The 20,264-nt window shown below is 46.5% G+C and overlaps 1 protein-coding gene across 11 annotated transcripts in view; it reads left to right on the top strand.

Moving 5' to 3' along the window:
- LOC139232464 (serine/threonine-protein kinase Nek6-like) overlaps positions 1-20,264 on the top strand; it is a 337,407-nt gene that overhangs the window by 167,179 nt on the left and 149,964 nt on the right. For 10 of the 11 annotated variants that reach the window (XM_070862690.1, XM_070862681.1, XM_070862682.1 and 7 more), the window contains exons 3-4: positions 12,686-12,826; positions 14,463-14,525. In XM_070862690.1, coding sequence (XP_070718791.1) covers positions 12,686-12,826; positions 14,463-14,525 — 204 coding nt within the window. The remainder of the gene's footprint in view (positions 1-12,685; positions 12,827-14,462; positions 14,526-20,264) is intronic. The other variant, XM_070862692.1, reaches the window with a different exon arrangement.

The raw sequence follows: 20,264 nt of genomic DNA, 5'->3' as shown, positions 1-20,264 counted from the left end.
CAAACTTGCAACAACAGGCCTCTCTATGGATTGGCATGAAGGCCCCTTGTTTACACAGTAATTGCTAACAGCTCCTAACTGTATCCCGCCAAAACCTGCAGGGAGTTGCAGTCTTTACACATTTTTCTTTTAACAGTGCATAGCATATTGCATCAAAGTAACAGATTTTTTTTTTAAAGTTAACTTTATTCGGAGGACCAGAATGAATTTCAAATGAATTTTTCCCTGTGCTCCGTTTAATGTTGCGACGTTCGGCCATAGAAATGAACGAATAAATATGGGATTTTACACCTGATAGAACATGAAAAGACTTGAGACATGCCGGCCTAGAAATTCGATGGCACCGCACCTGTTTCCCAGGCGTAGAACTGAGAGCCAGAGTATCCAATATGGCGGGCAGGGCGTGCCCACTCATTGCGCCCTGGATGTGCAGCCCCGCCATATTGATGAAGGCAGAAAAAGAAGTGACCATGGTCTGTGCCTGAAACAGGGGTAAGGCCCCTTCATGTGTAAACAGGGGGCCTGATACCTGTTTACGGCCCCCTTGTTAAAATTGGGCTGCTGTTAAGGCACAGCCGTGGTCTCCATGCAGCCTAACCTGAGGTCTTAAAGGCACTAGAATGTCACAGAATGTTGCTGCCCCCCTCCCCATCTCCTCTCTCTCCCAATCGCCCCATCTCTCTCTCTCTCTCGACCACCCCCTCCTCCTGCCGATCACCCACTCCCTTGCCCGATTGACCCACTCATTCTCTCGATCTCTCCCTTCCCTCTTCTGATCGTCCCATTCCATCTCATGATCACTCACCTCCTGTCTTGATTTTCCTCTCTCCAATCCCGTTTCCTCTCCTGATCGCCCCACTCCCTCTCTCGATTCCCCCCTCCCTCTCCTGATCGAACCACTCCCTCTCTCGATCACCACCCCCCCCCCCCACCCCCCACTCCTGATCGAACCACTCCCTCTCTCGATCACCACACTCCCTCTCCCGATCGCCCCACGCTCTCTCGATCTCCCTCTCTCGATCCCTCCATCCACTCCTAATCGCCCTCTCCCTCTCCCAGGACATACCTGTGGACACAGCAGCCTGAAATCCGTAAACTTCCCGGCAACATCCCGCAGTTGCCTCCAGCTCAACAATCTCATGTAAAGGAGGCCTGAGGTCCAATGTTGGGTGGGCTCTGGGCCGACCCGATTAGGCGCAGGGAGAAATCAGTTTCTCAGCCACGGGGGTCGAAATAGGATATCCAGTGAAACTGAAACTTTACAGGACTTGAAAAGTCCATTTGAAAAAACTCAAACTCTCTCTTACTGATTTCCATGTTGACACTTGCTCGGTAGAATTCGTCTCTTTAATTCAAGATGTTGCATGTTCTTCTGGGCCCTAAGCTCTGGAACTCCCTCCCTAAACCTCTCCCCCTCTCTCTTTCCTCCTTTAAGACGCTGCTTAAAACCTACCTCTTTGACCAAGCTTTTGGTCATCGGCCGTAATTTCTTCTTATGTGGCTCGGTGTCAAGTTTATCTGTTTTGTCTTATAACACTCCTGTGAAGCACCTTGGGACATTTTACTACGTTAAAGGCGCTGTGTAAACATAGGTTGTTGTTGGATGTTAGGAGCATCAGGACTGCGCGCTCTGTTGTAGACATTATCTAAACGAGCCGCTCATCAGGGGCTCAGTCCTCAAACGATTTTATGTAAATTCCTGAGCATATGTACAACGTACAGTAAATACTTCTGGTGCTTATGATGTGTTGGCATTTGCTGCGCTGGGGATTTAGGTACCCATTTTTCATATTCAGACCCCAGTTCACCTCCACTTTAGTGCTGCATACTGTCTGGTTGATTGTGTTTGGCCTTTTAAATTTATTTATAGTGCTAATATAATTAGGAGTCTTTAAATGTCTACAGAACCTCCCTGACTAAATAGACTTGATAGCCAAGTGCGAGTTCTGGGACGTGTGTGCTGCAAGTTTCAACCTCTCCTCTCTTCGGTGTGAGTTATTTTTTTGTTGACCTAGCCAGTGCTCCTCGATGCCGACCCGTCAGCTCTCCGAGAAATGAACTCAGTCCTTTCGAGGTAGAGCATCATTTCCAGCCACTGCATTGCCTTGTCTCCCGAAACCTGTGATTTGAGCAAACCAGCTTCACATTACGCCTCCAGGGAGAATATTAATTAAAAATTAAATACTTACAATTGTGTGCTTGTTTGAACAAAAATTCTATTTAAAAAAAAATGATCGTCGGCCTTAAGTGGGGAATAATGTTTAATAATAAATGCACACATGTTAAATACCACGGGTAATCTGATAATGGGCCACACTGAAGGTGGGTCGGACTAATGAAATGAGGCAGTTTGTTGTTATTTCAATGCCTGACCTGAGCCTGTGCTTCGGAGGTAATGGTATTATCTCGCCCTTTGATAGCTATATTACTTTAATTAGGCCTGATGGGCTGTGATGGAGAATGCAAATCTAGGTCATTGCATATGTAAATGTGCAGCTGTGGTCTTGCTGAATGCCAGAACACATCAGACAGTGTATCTCAGCGTCACCAAGCATTAATTCCAACATGGCAGGCAGACATGACTGCAAATTCGAGCACTAAATACGCCCCCTAAGTGTCTCCAGTTAGTGCCAGAAAGAGTGATCAGAATGGTAAATAATCTCTAGATCTAGTTATCCTGAATTAGACTAAAATGAGAAATAAGTAAGTGAGCGGCTTTTCATCTCTTCATTCCCAGTGCTCCGACAATAAGCTGGCCTTTACTCCAAGCCTGTTTCTTCTTCATAACTTGTCTTTGTTTCAGACTGATTTCAATCGATCCAGCGGCAGCTTATTGACGGCATTACTACGCTCCAAGTTAGCCTAATCTAGGAGGTATTTAAGCAAGGCCTAGGTATTTTGAGCAATTGTAAACTGAGTTGACACTTAGTAACCTGAAATATTGCTTTTAAAAGCAAGGTAGAGTATTGATGTCATAGCGTACGAACAATGTTTCCAAATTTCTTTGGGGCCTGCAGTTTAAATGGGAGCCTGGAGGTAAGTTGGCCGCAAGAGGCCCAGGAGGCTCAGAGGTGCCTCGGTGTTCAGAAACACAAGCTCTCGATCCAGAAGAGCAGGCAGCAAGAATTGCCACTGGGGCCCTGAGGCAAGTGGAACTTCCATCTGCCGTAAACATGGCTTCCGACCAAACAGTGGACTTTCCCCTGCTGGATTCCCAAGGCTCCGGCCTTCATTCTGCCCAGTGATCTGGTCACTAGGAAGAACCTAGCATTGAGGTCATTTTAGGGGAGGAAGTGGTGGCTCCCACAGGGGTCTCTAGGCCTGGGGACCTCTGGAATTGACTTGTTGCATTTTTAACATCGCACCTTAATACAAGGGGCCCGATGACTGAAAAGGACATTCAGCAGCCAGCCCATGTGCTGCACCCACTGCGTACCTCACCCCCCCCCCCCCCCACCCCGGGCACCCAAGCAACCATAACTGCATGGGCACCCATCAAAGATATTTAACATAAGAAATAGGAGCAGGAGTAGGCCATATGGCTCCTCGAGCCTGCTCTGCCATTTAATACGATAGTGGCTGATCCAATCATGGACTCAGGTCCACTTCCCTGTCCGTTCCCCATAACCACTTATTCGTTATCGGTTAAGAGATTTAAGCAACATAACCCAAGCCAGATCCCAGATAGTGCGGCATGGGACAGGACGGAAGGTGAGCGACACCTGCTGTGCCACCGGTGTGACTGTTCTGAGGATTCTTGGTGCCTGGGTGCAGGGAGCATGCAACGTGCAATAGTATGTCCTCCCACCCGGGTCAATCGCACATTCATTATACCCGGTGAAAGAATAACTATTACAACAAACAATTATTGTTGTGATGTATCTTTAACTTGATGACTAATCTCACTGAGTATTTATCAGTCAGGTAGCAGCTTTCAGTTGTAATCTATAAAAATGTAAGAAAGAAGAACAGTACATTGCAAGGCCTTCCATGTTGTGGCATAGAAACATAGAAAATAGGTGCAGGAGTAGGCCATTCGGCCCTTCGAGCCTGCACCACCATTCAATATGATCATGGTGGATCATGCAACCTCAGTACCCCACTCCTGCTTTCTCTCCATACCCCCTGATCCCTTTCGCCGTAAGGGCCACATATGACTCCCTTTTGAACATATCTAACGACTGGCCTCAACAACTTTCTGTGGCAGAGAATTCCACAGGTTCACAACTCTCTGGGTGAAAAAGTTTCTCCTCATCTCGATCCTATATGGCTTACCCCTTATCCTTAGACTGTGACTCCTGCTTCTGGACTTCCCCAACATCGGGAACATTCTTCCTGCATCTAACCTGTCCAGTCCCATCAGAATTTTTGAAGTTTCTATGAGATCCCCTCTCATTCTTCTAAATTCCAGTGAGTATAAGCCTAGCCAATCCAGTCTTTCCTCGTATGTCAGACCTGCCATCCTGGGAATCAGTCTGGTGAACCTTCGCTGCACTCCCTCAATAGCAAGCAAGCATATGGCAGTAAGGTGACTGAGAAGGCATTGCAAGGCTGTAACACAACCTCAGGATGTGCAAGTGGTGCTGATCGATTCACATTATCGTACAATGCAGCACGGTATTGTGAACTCTGAGCCTAAATCAAAATCAAAGCGACATTGGGCAATTCTGAACTTCTCTCATTCAGATTCAGAACAATGTTATGCAATCGGGTGTGACTTGTGTCACAGATCCATGTGTTGTGTGCTTAATATATTGTGTATGAATTTTGCATCAAAAAACAATTATGAATAACCCTGGAAGAAAATAGTCAAACGTATTTACCACTCGAACACCCCACTCCAAGTGGGTAATACTGTCAATGTTCCCGGTGGCAGTCTTCTGATTTTTAGTTGCCTGAGTCTGAATTTGAACGAATTCCTTCAGAGTTCAAGAGCAAACCAGTGAGAGCTGGACAGTTTGCACATGTTCTCTGAGAATTGGTTATGAAACTGGCCCTTATGTCCTTTCGGTAACATCCATGGAATACAATGGGGCTGAATTTGCGGCCCCTATGGGTGCGTACGAGCTGCACACGTGCCCGAAAGGACCCTGCAATTTCGGGTTTAGGCACGCACGGTGCATGCGCTGGAACCCGGAACTTGCGATCCGTCAAGAATCCAAGTGACAGATCGGACGCATCCGAAAGAAAAGAGTCTCTACGGGCGGAGAGTTGGGCTGTTTGTCCAACCTCTGCCCAGCGAATGCCTGTGAATTTCTTATGTCTGGTAAAAGCAAGTGTAAGGCCTGCTTTTACCAGCGTAAGAGATTTAAAAATATAGAAAAATAAAATGTTATCACTCATTTATACATTAAAAACCCTGTCCATTAAGGTAAGTTTATTTTTAGCCCTGTTAAAACATATAATTTGTTTTCCCCAAAATTTAATTTTTGTTTAAAATATTTAATTAAATGGCATTTTAATTAATTTTAAATGTCTTTTTTTTTACATTTATTTCATGCGTTCATGTATCTTTTAAGTGATCTCCATTCATATTTATGGGAGTTACGTACAAATGGAACTCCCCAAAAGTATGAATGGGGATTCCCTTCTTTGATTGGTTGGGCCAGCCCATGTGATCCCAGGGACGCTTGCGAACCGTGTGCACCCCTGGGATATGTGGGCCTTTACGCAGGCCTATGCATAGCGGCCCAGGACCGCAAGTCGCCGAACATCCCGTACCGCTACGTAAATGCATAGGTCCTTTGCAGATTGGAAGCATCCGCCCGTGGTAAGCCTCCAACCGCAAGCTTTGAGCCATTGATATCAAAGCACTAATGGACTTTCTTCAAACTGTGTTCCCTCCATAGCTGTGTTTCATGGTGATTTTCATTATCGAGAACACACAAGAGATACTCCATGAAAAATCACTATCATAGGCGGTCCCTCAAATGAGGATGACTTGCTTCCACACCAAAAGGGATGAGTTCACAGATGTTTCAATGAAGGACCCGATATTCCAGTCCTGAACTCCAGGGGTGGAAGATGCCTGTGTGCGTGGATTTTTTTAACGTGTGGTGACTGTTGCACATCAGCCACCACACGGGCTTAGCAGAGCTAGGTCTTTATCCAGTGACAGTCCCACCGATGTTCCAGCCCACGCTCTAACCAGCGACCTGGGCCTTGATTCCATCACCCAGATACCCACCTCAAAGTCGTCACAAACTTAGGACGACTCACGCTGGAAGCTGCAGTGGCATGCTCCAGCTCTTTATACTCCTGACCTGCGGTGGTGTCCTCTCACAGGTCGGGGTGGCCCACAATGTTGTAGGGGCCCGGTGCTCCAGCTCTTTATACTCCATGAAAAATACTCACCCTGTAGGCTGACCAACAACTTGCCCCTCAGTAATATGCTCGACTCACTTGTATTTATGCTGCTCCGAACTGCAAAGTAATAGAAATAAAGATATAAACTGTTACATTACACAGCAGCTGAAGGCTGTGCGATACGAAACCAATACAACGTTATTGTAATGGTCAGCTTGTGATTAATAAATGCCAACCTCGTGAAATTATCATCAGTAGAAATCCAACAATATTTCAGTTAGATAGCAGTAGGCGAATCTGTTTGTTGGGCCAGCCTATTTTATAGTACACAAGAGATTTCAAAATCACAGGAGTCTGCTTTTAAGGTGATAGAATGGTAACTTAATTTATTACTTGAACCACATTACAACCAGAAGAGGAAACCACTGAGGTGTGAAATTCTCCTGTGTACAGTAAAATATATTACTGTAACAACAATTGACATGTTTATTGTGTGAATTATATTTATGATTAACACAATCCACTCCAATAACTACCATTGTTTATGGAATACATCAAAAATCTACTTTTATTTGTGGTTTCCAACTGATATAACTTTCACAGTAACACATTTTCAAACAGCATTTACTGAAGGCCATAATGTTTCTCAGCACCAAATTATCTGTGAGGCCCCATTGACTTATACACAACATACAGGCTCAAGTGATAGGCAGAAAACGGATCCACCTTATCAGATGTGTGATTGCTTGTTCTAAAGAAAGAAAGACTTGCATTTATATAGCGCCTTTCACAACCACCGGACATCTCAAAGCGTTTCATAGCCAATTAAATACTTTTATGAAGTGTAGTCACTGTTGTAATGTGGGAAACGTGGCAGCCAATTTGCACTCCCACAAACAGCAATGTGATAATGACCAGATAATATGTTTTGGTTGTGTTGTTTGATGGATAAATATTGGCCAGGACACCGGGGATAACTCCCCTGCTTTTCTTCGAAATAGGGATCTTTTACGTCCACCTGAGAGAGCAGACAGGGGCCTTGGTTTATCATCATCATAGGCAGTCCCTCGGAATCGAGGAAGACTTGCTTCCATTCTTAGTATGAGTTCTTAGGTGGCTGTACAGTCCAATACGAGAACCACAGTCCCTGTCACAGTTGGGACAGACAGTGGTTGGAGGAAAGGGTGGGCGGGGAGTCTGGTTTGCTCCTTCCGCTGCCTGTGCTTGATTTCTGCATGCTCTCGGCGAATAGACTCGAGGTGCTCAGCGCCCTCCCGGATGCACTTCCTCCACTTTGGGCAATCTTTGGCCAGGGACTCTCGGGTGTTAGTGGGGATGTCGCACTTTATCAGGGAGGCTTTGAGGGTGTCCCTGTAACGTCTCATCCGAAAGACGTTCTACGTAGTGTTTGTCTGTTACCTGCACTGACCACAGGGTGATAACATTATTGGTTTTAGTTTTAATGGACCTTGTCCAACTCATGGCTTTGAGGTAGTTTCTGAACATGTACAATCATTCTGAGTGCTGACAGACCACAATGGAACCTTATGAATACCAATGAAGCTATTTTAGCTCTCGGAAGTAAGGGATTATTTTTAATTCAGTATACTAACACACTGGATCAGTCTCCACAGGATTTTGTTTAACTCTCTAGTATGTTAAAAATAAATAAATGAGACATCATTTGACATTTGTCTCTGTGTAAAATTAGCCATCTCATCAATCTTCACTCACGAATCTGAATTCTGAAACATGCTAGGATTTCTCATTTGATGTCCTGTGGGAGTGTGCGTGTCAGTTCCAGTCAATTGTTTAGACCCAAGTGGTGAGGAGCAGTTTTCCATCTTCACACTTCCAGTGAGGTACCTTGAATGTGCGTATCAGAAATTTGGGTATCTGTGATCAGAAAATCATACGCCCGACTTTCCAAGTGGGCGAGGCTCCTCATACATTGGTAAATGACCCCTGTAGAATCAACTTAAGATGATAGGACCAATTTTCCTGGTGTTATTGGCCTCTTGTGTGTCAGTTCACTGCCCCTTTTGCAATTACAACGCATTTCGAACAAACAAATGGACAAAGAACCAATCTTCTAATCGGTAACAATATGTATGTGATACGATGGTGCGAAAGTGACATTTTGGGCCTTTACAGTAGGCGCAGATCTCTCCACGTAATTGTCCATATAGATGGCTGCCCACAGTTGCTGGCTTCTGAGCAATATGTGAAAGAAGGTTTGACGGACCCAAGGATTCATTCAAAAGGGTTTTAAGCCATTAGCAGGTCGGGGCCATTGGAGGGAGCAGCGTGTGGTGGCCCGGCCCGGAAATTAGCGCAGTTCCGGCCTGCAAGACCATCAGCAGGCCCTGGCCATTGGAGGGAGCAGCGTGCGGCGGCATACCACTGCAGGGAGCAGTGCGTGCTGCTGCAGGAGGGCGACGGCTGCGAAGCCAGGTCGCTGATTGCAGTGCGGGCAGAGACAGCAGGAGGGGCGAAGGAGCGGCAAGAGTTTGTAGAGGGAAGTGACCGGGGCCCAGAAGAGGCGTGAATCTGGGGCCCAGAAGAGGCGAGGGCCCAGGGGCAGCACGGGTCAGCCCACACTGCGATATGTGTGCACACTAGGTCCGTGCAACAGAGCTGGTCTCCAGTTAGTCTTGGGTAATCCTTGTCACTGGACCAAGACCTAACTCTGCCAAGCCCGTGTGGTGACTGATGTGTAATGGCCACCACACATTAAAAAAATTCACGCACAGGCATCTTCCACCCTTCAGGATGTAGTTCGGGATCTGGAATATTAGGTCCTTCATTGAAACACCTGTGAACTCATCCCTTTTTAGCGTGGAAGCAACTCATCCTCACTTCGAGGGACTGCCTATGATGATGAAGCCATTTCTGTCCATTTGTCTTATATTGTTGCTGATACTGGGAATCTCATGAGCCTCTGTGCCAATTATATAGTTTTTAAATTACCCAGCACCATTAAAAGACATTTCCTAAAGGGAATTCCTCTATTTCGAAGAAGGAGAGGCTCATTAAAGGGATTCCAGGCAAATGGGATTGCACAAGAGACTCTGGGCTAAACATTCAATTCCGGGCCTCTTAATTCGGCGGGGTGCTAACTTTAGTGTCGGGCCGCCAGAAATTCACTTTTAGCACCCTACGCGTGGAGTGCGGCGCTAATGAAAGCGTTGCGCATCACTCTTAGGGCGCTAGACCGGGGCATTGCCGAAGTTCCGCCGCGAAAGAGACGGCCTCGTGGCGATACAAGAAAAAATAGATCCAAATGCTCCCCCAAAAATAAAAAAATCCAATGGCCACCCGATATAAAAGCAAACCGCAGCGAAACAAACGGTGAAATAAAAAACACTTTCACTTACCTTGCTGACACTTTCCTTCCGTTAGCGCCCTGAGAGAACCGTGAACGTTACTACCGCGGAGCGCTGAACCTGGTGGGCAAACCGAAGTTTGCTCGCGGGTCGGCGCACATCGGTGCAATGCTCCCGGGTGCTACCCCTTAGCGCCGCCGGTAACCGCTGGTTCGATTTGCCGAGCTACTTTTGCCACTCACCAGCGCTAACTACTTAGCGCCCCTGTAGCACCCCTCACGGGGGGGGGGGGGAAGTGGGGGAGCCACGACTGAACTGAATTGTTAGCCCCCTGTGCCCACCTAGGGGCACCTGCACAGCCACATCTGCAGACAGAGGTGAACATACCATGGCACGTGATTAGTGCAAGTGGAGACGCCAACTCTGAAGGCAGACCTGACGATACAGAACTTAGTGAAGGACCCACTAACAGTTACGATTAATGTTTTTTTCAAAAGCACCCAAATCAAGAGCTTGCCCTGCTTTCTGTAGTACTGCATGAAGTAAGGCATGTCAAGGTGATCGTAAGCCAGCGATTCCTGTTTGGCCACACCTGCCACGATGTCACCAACCATATTTGCAACTCCCTGACAAAGACTGTGGAAATGGTCTTTATAGGCTCCGGGTCAGCAGAAAACCCAGATGCAGAACTGTGTCATTTGCTGCTAACGGGCATCACAGTGACCTCCTTCCAGACATGTGGAGTTATGGGGAAGCACTCTACTCTGAGTTCCGTCCTGGCAGGCGAGTCCCAGGAGGGCACAGAAAACGCTTCAAGGACTTATGCAAAGCCTCCTTGAGAAAATGTAACATCCCCACTGACTCTTGGGAAACCCCGGCCCAAGATCGCTCAAAGTGGAGGAGAAGCATCCGAGAAGGCGTCAAACACTTTGAGTTTCTCCGTCGGGAGCACGCGGAAGTCAAGTACAAACAGCGGAAGGAGCGCACAACAAACCAAACACCCCACCCACCCGTCCCTTCAACCAACACCTGCCCCACCTGTGACAGAGTCTATAAATCCTGCATCGGACTCATCAGTCACCTTCGAACTCATGTGAGTGTGGAAACAAGTCATCCTCGAATCTGGGGAACAGCCTAAGAAGAAGACCCTGGAGTGCCATCAAAGAACAATCTTTGTAACTAGCTCGTGCAACACTACCTCCAGCAACCATCAAAGAGGGGGCCAGGTTGCTGTATCACGTGTGTGTAGACATGCCAGCATATACACTTTCCTTCTCCATAATCTCCTGTCCCTTCAGCCTTGACAAAGGCTGCTGATTGACTAAGGTGTCTTTTGAGCCTTTGTAAAAGTTTTTTGTCACGCTATTATGACATTTCCTCTTATTGCAAAGGGGATGGAGTATAAAAGCAGGGAAGTCTTGCTACAGCTATCTAAGGTATTGGTGAGGCCACACCTGGAATACTGTGTGCAGTTTTGGTTTCCATATTTACGAAAGGATATACTTGCTTTGAAGGCAGTTCAGAGAAGGTTCAATAGTTTGATTCCGGGGATGAGGGGGTTGACTTATGAGGAAAGGTTGAGTAGGTTGGGCCTCTACTCATTGGAATTCAGAAGAATAAGAGGTGATCTTATCAAATCGTATAAGATTATGAGGGGGCTTGACCAGGTGGATGCAGAGAGGATGTTTCCACTGATAGGGGAGACTAGAACCAGGGGGCATAATCTTAGAATAAGGGGCCGCCCATTTGAAACTGAGATGAGGAGAAATTTCTTCTCTCAGAGGGTTGTAAATCTGTGGACTTCGCTGCCTCAAAGAGCTGTGGAAGCTCGGACATTGAATAAATTTAAGACAGAGATAGACAGTTTCTTAAACAATAAGGGGATAAGGGGTTATGGGGAGCGGGTAGGGAAGTGGATCTGAGTCCATGATCGGATCAGCCAAGATCTTATTGAATGGCAGAGCAGGCTCGAGGGGCCGTATGGCCTACTCCTGCTCCTATTTCTTATGTTCTTTTAATTGTTCCCGTCACTTTAAATTTGACTTACACACAGTTTACTAATCTCACCACTTGTGTTCTCGCTACAACGGCCCAAATCTGCACTCAGACCGCTCAATAATTTGACAAGCCAAGTATTTTGGAACAATACCATGAGCATGACCTCTTAAGTGATTTTATCCGCAACACGGCGTGAGCCTTTGGCGCAGTGGTAGCATCCCCGCTTCTGGGCCAGAAGGTGCAGGGTTCAAACCCCACTCCAGACAGTCCCGGCCAGTGGAGTCGGAGCTCTGACTTTGAATTCTGGGTTGATGTCCAGCAGGGTATAACGTCCGATGGATTGGGTGGCCCATAAAACTGTATAGGACTAAGCACCCTAACGATTGGTATAAAGATGGCACGGCCATGGAAGGAGCGTTAGTGCGGCCAATCAGCCTGTGAATCCTTCTACTACTTCACACTGTTCCTCAAAGGGAACAGCAAGAAGTCACAAAATGAAGGGCCCCAGCATAGTCTGGTAGCCCTGCCAATTGCAGCTACCTTGCCATCCACCCCAGCTGATATGAACAAATTCAGTACACATAGGGCCATCAAACCTTAAGATCTTCCTTTTATGTATGATTCAGTTCCACTCTCTAACTCAATCATTATGGGAGCACCTTAATAATTCTGATGGCTAAAAAGTTACTGTTATATATGTAAACTTGTATATACCCTGTTCAGCCACCAGAGGGCTCATTCCCTGGAGTCCCAAGGGATCCCATAATCCCTTGGGAGCACAGGGACTTAAGGAGACCTCACAGGTTGGAGAGACACTCTGGAGACCTGCAATAAAAGACTGTCACATTTTACTTTGAGCTCACAGTGTTCAGTCTGACTCTTTCTTCATACATAAAAGTTACATTTGTGGAGCCTAAGCCAGACTAATTCTGAAATAGTGCGCAAGTCACAATCTGATTTCAATGTCAATTTGAGAATGTTTATTCATCTACTTAAGTACTTTCTTCATTGATGAAATAAATGATGCTAAGCACTTGCTTTCTTCTCTTGTACAGAGGCATACACCAACATACACCTATCATAGCAGGCTGGCAGATTTCCAGATAGAGAAGAAAATAGGCCGGGGACAGTTCAGTGAAGTATATCGAGCAACTTACCTTCATAATGGAAAAGCAGTTGCACTAAAAAAAGTTCAGGTAAGAGAATTTGCCATAAAACACCTTAGCATTTTCATTAATAATACCTGCTTGCAGTGTTATAAGGCATCCAGTATTCTCATATAGGGTAAAGCAACAGCCAAGGACTGTCCAACATAGAAGGAAGATTTCCTCTATGTGGTAACAAGATTGTTCTTCATAAATGGATTTACTACTACATTACACAAATCACACACGAGAAATCTACCACCAGTTCAGAAGTTTGAAGAAACGAGAAATACGAATACCTCTCCTTCACCCTGGATGTGCCTGTTATGCACTAATACAACAACAACTTGTATTTATATAGCAAGTTTAACGTGGTGAAACATCCCAAGGCGCGTCACAGGAGTATTATGAGGCAAAAGAAAATTGACACCAAGCGGCACAAGTAGAAACTAGCGCAGCTAGACCAAAAGCTTGGCCAAAGAGGCCGGTTTTAAGAAGCGTCTTCAAGGAGGAAAGAGAGGTAGAGAGGTTTAGGCAGGGAGTTCCAGATCTTAGGGCCTAGGCAACAGAAACGCCAACAGAAGCTGGTCAGTCAGGAGAAGGGAATACTAGGCCTCATCCCCACAGAAATTTGCTGAGTGTAACCAAATGTATGGCTGCACATTTACAGCCAACATTGGGAAGGCACCAATGGGACAGTTGGCTACTTCCAGACATTACTGGATATGCAAAATGAAGATTAGACATTTCCAGGCAAATTAATAAAAAATATTAACTCAAAAATATGATGCGCTCTTGGAGAGGGGACACCGGAAGTGATTTTTCCAATCGGACCCTCGCTAAATCTTAGACCAGTCTGACATTACATCGCTAATGCCCCACCGGTAATTACTAGTCATCACAACCTGGAAGATTCATTTGAAATATTTGTTCACTTCATTTGCAGACTCTCTCTGGCGCACTGCCAGCAGTAGCTCTGCAGCGGGCTTGGCTCTGAACTTAATCCCACCCCGATACTTCACAATAGGGACTTGCGTATATTTAGAAACGCATCATCATCCTCATCATAGGCGGTCCCTCGAACGAGGATGACTTGCTTCCACGAGAGTTCACAGATGTTTGAATGGAGGACCCGATGTTCCAGCCCTGAACTCCAATTGAGGGGGTGGAAGATGCCTGTGCGTGGATTTTTTTAACGTGTGGTGGCCGTTGCACATCAGCCACCACACGGGCTTCACAGAGCTCGGTCTTTATCCAGTGGCAAGGGTTAACCAGGACGACTGGAGACCAGCTCTGCTGCACGAACCTAGTGCGCGCACATATCGCAGTGTGGGCTGGCCCGTGCTGCCCCTGGGCCCTCGCCTCTTCTGGGCCCCGTACCCTCATTCTCCGCACCTCCGCCCAGGATGTTCCAGAAATACATGCTGGGATGGGCAACACAGCCTTTGGATAACGTTACATGCCTTGTATCTTTATGTCACGATGAAAACATTATTTTATGTTGTGCACAACAAAGTATTCACACCAAGTGCTGATGTTGCTTCATAGGACCCACCAACCACAGTAAGTTTCTTATTAGAGGGGAGAAGTGATAGAATCACAGATTGTAATAGCTACACGACTCTGATGCTTGCATGTGAACTATTTTCATAAAATCACATCTCTGTTTCTTTATTGTTTTTTTAAGGTATTTGAAATGATGGATGCTAAAGCAAGGCAAGACTGCATCAATGAGATTGACCTTTTAAAGGTAACGTATTGAGATTCTGGAATTGTAACCAGATATCCTACTTGAATTTTAGCCTTTAGCTTACTGAATGCACAAAAAGTAATTTGTGATAGCAAATTCTACCAGGTACTAGACATCAGATAACAGCTACTTCCCTTCTCTGAAGGATATTGGCGAACTGATTGGATTCTATTGGCTTTTGTGTTCATTTGTACTAGTGACCACATTTATTGAATTCAATTTCAAACTTGTTATGGTGGGATTTAAATTCACAACCTCAGGGTTGATAGTCCCTGAGCATTATAGTAAAGTACCCTATGTTGCAGAACTCCATTTAACTTTCCAATATGGTATACCCAATTTATGTTTTCAAATTCACTGGACCCAATTAGAAAATCTGATCTAAATACTCACTTTTCCAATTACCCATCACAGCTATTCAGCAATTCAGCAATTTTTTTTAATGTTAAACTTTAATAAGAATTTAAATTGTCTGGTTTCATAACTTTTCACTACTGTTTGTAAATCCATTTTGAGTGGTAGCAATCGTCAGGACACAGCTAAACACAGATCATTGGGCTCAGTTTTGCCCAAAGCCATTTTTTGGCATATTGCCAGAGTTACACTCGTTTTTCTAGGCCAGAAATACTCCAAAAATAAATGTGCCAAGTCTCCCTGTTCTATTTTTCAAAATTGGTGCCGCGCAGCCGATCCAGTCGCCTCGGGGGGTGGAGCCTACTGTCTGCGCCAAAAAAACGATGCCGGCCCTTCTGCGCATGCGCGAGAGAAAAAAGGACGTTTTTGACGTGATTCCTATGGGCTCGCGTGCCTAGTACAGCTCCCGGTCTGCGATCAGCCATTTTTAAAGTGCTAGTTGTGTGTGAGAACTTTAATTCTCATTGGAAAAATTGGAGCTGCAATACAAGATGCAATGTGGCACAAGGACCAAGAATTTCTCACAGGTCCTCCCCATCATCATCATCATCTACATCTTCCTCCTCATCATCAGCCACTTTCACCTCAGATGGCTCTTCTACTACCAGCTGCTGCTGCCTCATGTTGTACAGCATGCAGCACACAACGGTGAACTGATCGACAATTTCAGGGGAGTATTGCAAGTAGCCTCCGGAATGGTCCAGGCATCGGAAACGTTGTTTCAAGATGCCAATGGTCCTCTCTATTATGTTGCGCATCGCAATGTGCGACATGTTGTATTTACTGTCAGCTTCCGTCCGGGTTACACGTAGGGGCGTCATGAGCCAGGTGGCGAGGCCGTACCCTTCGTCTCCCAATAGCCAGCTCTGCCCTTCTGGCTGCTGCTGAAACATGGCAGATATAGCGCTCTCGCGTAGGATGAACGCATCATGAGTGATCCCAGGGTATTTTGCATGAACTGACATGATGCAATGCATGCCGTCACACACAAGCTGCACATTAATGGAGTGGAAGCCTTTTCTGTTCCTGTACATCTCGGAATCCTCCAAAGGTGCTCGCAAGACGATGTGGGTACAATCAATGCAGCCCTGTACCTTTGGGAAACCAGCAATCCTGGAAAAGCCCTCAGCCCTGTCACGCATGGCCCAGGCAGTCAAGGGGAACTTTATGTAGTCATTCCTCCAGGCATATCGTGCAGCAGTCACCTGCCAAATGCAGAAATGTGTTGCATGTTGAGAAATGGCGCACACATCCCCAGTTGTAGCTTGGAGTGATCTGGATGCATAGAATGAAAGTGCAGCTGTAACCTTCACTTCAACTGACAAAGCAGTCCTCCTGACACTTCTAGGTTGCAGGTCTGCTTTCACCAACTCACAGATCTCAGTTACAACTTATTTGCGAAAATGCAGCCTTCTGACACAGTCTGCATCACTCAGGTGCAGGTACAGACGCCTGACTCGATATACCCGAGGTGGGTAAGGCCTCCTGCCCAGCACCCTGTGGGCTCTGAGGTTCCTCACGCGATGACGTCAAATCAATTGTCTCCTCCGCAGCACCATCATGCAGAAGGCTTTTACAAGGTATGGTCTTGTCAGTATTGCCCCCGTGCTTAAATTTTACCTTTGCAAAAAGCTCAAAACGGCAGGACAAGGTTCTTTGTTCTCTCTCCCCACAAAGTCTGTATGGACCACACCCAGATCTGAGCAGGCGCAATGATCGGGAACCCCCCCCACCACCTCCCAAAGCCCTGGGCTACTTTTGATGCGTAGTGCAGGCTTCTGATGCCTTCTGATCGCCTTCCACAGCCCCCCTACCTCCACACCCCGGCTTCTTTTGTAGCTGAGCCCCAAGCCCCCATGTCGGGTGTGGGACCGATTCTGCCGACCAACGCTCCAACCCTCAAGGCCTGTTAGCAGACGTTCAGTGGCGGCATGTCAGTTGAAAAAAATGTGAAAACTTCCAGAATTCCATCAAACTTCCGTTTACTGCGTTATAAGGTAAAAAAAATGTTTCGCTTTATTATGCATATTTAAGTGTTCTTGACTCCCTCCAGAACTTCGCTGAAAAACAATGGCATTTATTGCGCCGATTTTTCAATGTGCGCTGCTTTTTCTTAACTCACCAGAAGGTTTTTCGGGAGTGGTCTCATATGCTGACCTAGGAGAATTTTTTTTTGGGGGGGGGGGGGGGGCAGAGTTCCATAATTAACAAAAACTGGTGCAGACATCAGGTTACGCCTCCTATGACGTAAAATAAAACTAACCCCAAAAAAAATCGTAACTAACCGAGTTATGCTGGCGCACATTCCTTGGGGAAACTTTAATTTTTGAACTCATGCCAAAAAAAGCGGCGCGGGCCAAAATAACGCCGCAAATCACTTGGGTAAATTGAGCCCATCAATCCAGGTTTCACTAACAGTGCCCCTTTAACTCACTTCCATCTATTTGCTAAAATTTAGCGAGGAGAAGAAAATCGAGACTCAGCTGCTTGGTGCTGTTTGGTGTTAAGGGACCTACAGAACTTGAAAAACAACTCTGTGATTCCTTTCCTGAGCTCAAAGGCTGCATGCACAAGCTGCAAACTTCTTTCAACTTTTAACAGAAATGCAGCTGTGAAACTCTGCTGGTAGGAAAGTGACTGCGGGGCAGATGGGGTGCCAGTCTGTTCCCCAAAGTGGTACACTTCATTTAGCAGGCTGGCTGAGAACTGATGAAATTCCTTTCACATATGTTGGCAGCTTTAAGTGTCCCACCACCATCTGGGACTCCCAACATGTTGACGAAAGCCGCCTGGGCCAAGCTGCTTAACTGTTACACCAGTCGATTACCATATCTGGTTATTAGGGGGAAACGAAATCCAAGATCTCTCTATCAACTGCACTGTCTCAGTTGGCTCAGTTGGTAGCACTCTCGCCTCTGAGTTGTCAAACCCCGTTCCAAGGATTTGAGCACATAATCTAGGCTGACACTGAAGCAGCGCTACCTTGTGCTGGGGGGCAGTTTCACTTTTGGCATGGACAGAAAACTGGCAGGTGAAGATCAGCCGTCCATTACACTTCCTACCCATGGGAAGGAAACTCGGCCAAGGTGCATTTAACAGGTAGTCAACCCGCTACCACCAGTCTTCTGCCCCTGCCCACACTGGAAGTGACTCCCGCTGCATTTTGGATGAACATTAAACCCTTTCATAGGCGGTCCCTCGAAGCAAGGATGACTTGCTTCCACGCCGAAAAGAGATGAGTTCACAGGTGTTTCAATGAAGGACCTAATATTCCGGATCACGAACTACATCCTGAAGGGTGGAAGATGCCTGTGCGTGGACTTTTCTAACGTGTGGTGGCCGTTGCACACCAGCCACCACACGGGCTTGACAGAGCTAGGGCTTGGTCCGGTGGCAAGGGTTAACCAAAACTACTGGAGACCAGCTCTGCTGCATGGACCTAGTGTGCACACATATCGCAGTGTGGGCTGGCCCGTGCTGCCCCAGTATATATCGCTCCACCAAATACACAATAACTGGTCAATCGTCTCATTGCTGTTTGTGAAACCTTGCTTTGTGCTAATCTTCTGCTGGATTACAGTGGTTACATTTCAATTCTAATTCATTGACTCTGAAGCCATTTGTGACTTCCTGGGCCATGAAAGGTGCTCTATCAATACAAGTGCTTTCTTTTACTGATGTAAAATTCTGGTGCCCCTGCTCTTGATGCGTGCCATAAAATGATCCACCCCAGCTCCTGACCATTAAAATCAACAGAGCATAAATCATGGGCTGGGAGTCCATCATTTTGTGATAATTCACTGTGGCACATGCCAGGAACAGGCACGTTGTGACTATTTACCCCTAAAGTGAGCACTTGTTCAGAATGATGGGATTAGCAGGAGGCTCCCAGGAGAAGTATGGCGTTCCTTACAGGAGAGAAGGATAAACAGAAAGGAAATAACCATGCGCCACTTTTATACAGCTACTCGGAGCTCCTTCATGGCAAATGAGCCAAAGGTGGGCAGCGGAAACGTCACAAGTACACCCTCAAAGTCTCCCTAATAAAGTGTGACATCCCCACTGACACCTGGGAGTGCCTGGCCCAAGACCACCCTAAGTGGAGGAAGTGCATCCGGGAGGGCGCTGAGCACCTCGAGTCTCAACGCCCGAGAGCATGCAGAAATCAAGCACAGGCAGCGGAAGGAGCATGCAGCAAACCAATCCCACCCACCCTCCCTTTCCTTCAATCACTGTCTGTCCCACCTGTGATAGGGACTGTGGCTCTCGTATCGGACTGTTCAGCCACCTACGAACTCACTTCAGGAGTGGAAGCAAGTCTTCCTCGATTCCGAGGGACTGCCTATGATGATGGTGACAGCTCCTAGCAACCAGATATAAGGTCACGTTGGGAGCGGGTCATCTTCAGCCTCACAGAGGAGCAATGGTGATCAGTGTTGGGAAAGAGCCAAGAGAGAGAGCTCAGCAAACTACATGTAGCAAAGGTTGTGTTTGGATGTTCAGCACGTGCTGTGGCAGTCACGTTGTGAGCTTTACATCCATCCTGTTTACACTTACAGTCCTGTAGAGATCGCATTCATTTCACATTGGAGAGTGATCCCAGGGTTTGCAGTTAGGGAGGCCTTGGTCCAGTTTAGTTCATGTGCCAGGATGTATTAAATTATCTGCCCGACTCTTGTGTTGAATTTTTCTGCTCAGCAGAAAGCAGCATACGATTTCCATCAGGAATTTTTTTTTTTTACTAGCCTGATATAAATCTCTACTTCCCACAGCCCAGGCCAACAGTGAGGGCTGTGGGGCATATGTTTCCAGCTTGGATTGTTGGTCACAGTAAATAACTACACAGCGCTCGCTCATCTGGTGGCACAGTGAAGTAATCCTGTGAGTTGTTGAGCCGCATAGATTTAAAGGCGCCAAGTTGAATCTCTGGTCTAAGCGGAGCTTCCCAGCCGAGGCAGTGCTGCAATTAGCATCAGCACCATGGGTTAAGGAGAGGAACGTCACACAATGTTCTCACTCCTGATTGATATCCAACATTGCTGGCTGCAGGAAACCATGGCACATGCCAGCTGTGATGCCCCTACAATCAAATAGCCTACCAGTACTCTGCCAAAGTTCATACGTGAGGTACTAAAGCACAGCCAGGGTCCGTTGAATAATATGCTAGCATAATGTCAACAGCTGTAATAGGCGAAGGGAGAGGAGGAAACTGGAGCGAAAAAGATCTCCACAATGCTCATGCTCAATGATTTTTTTATTTGTTTTGGGATGTGGGCGTTACTGGCAAGGCCAGCATTTATTGCCCATCCCTAATTGTCCTTGAGA

The sequence above is a fragment of the Pristiophorus japonicus genome, chromosome 20 (genome assembly GCF_044704955.1).
Source record: "Pristiophorus japonicus isolate sPriJap1 chromosome 20, sPriJap1.hap1, whole genome shotgun sequence".
NCBI lineage: Eukaryota > Metazoa > Chordata > Chondrichthyes > Pristiophoridae > Pristiophorus > Pristiophorus japonicus.
Note: the sequence above shows the minus strand (reverse complement) of the source record. Positions and strands in the feature narration are given on the sequence as shown.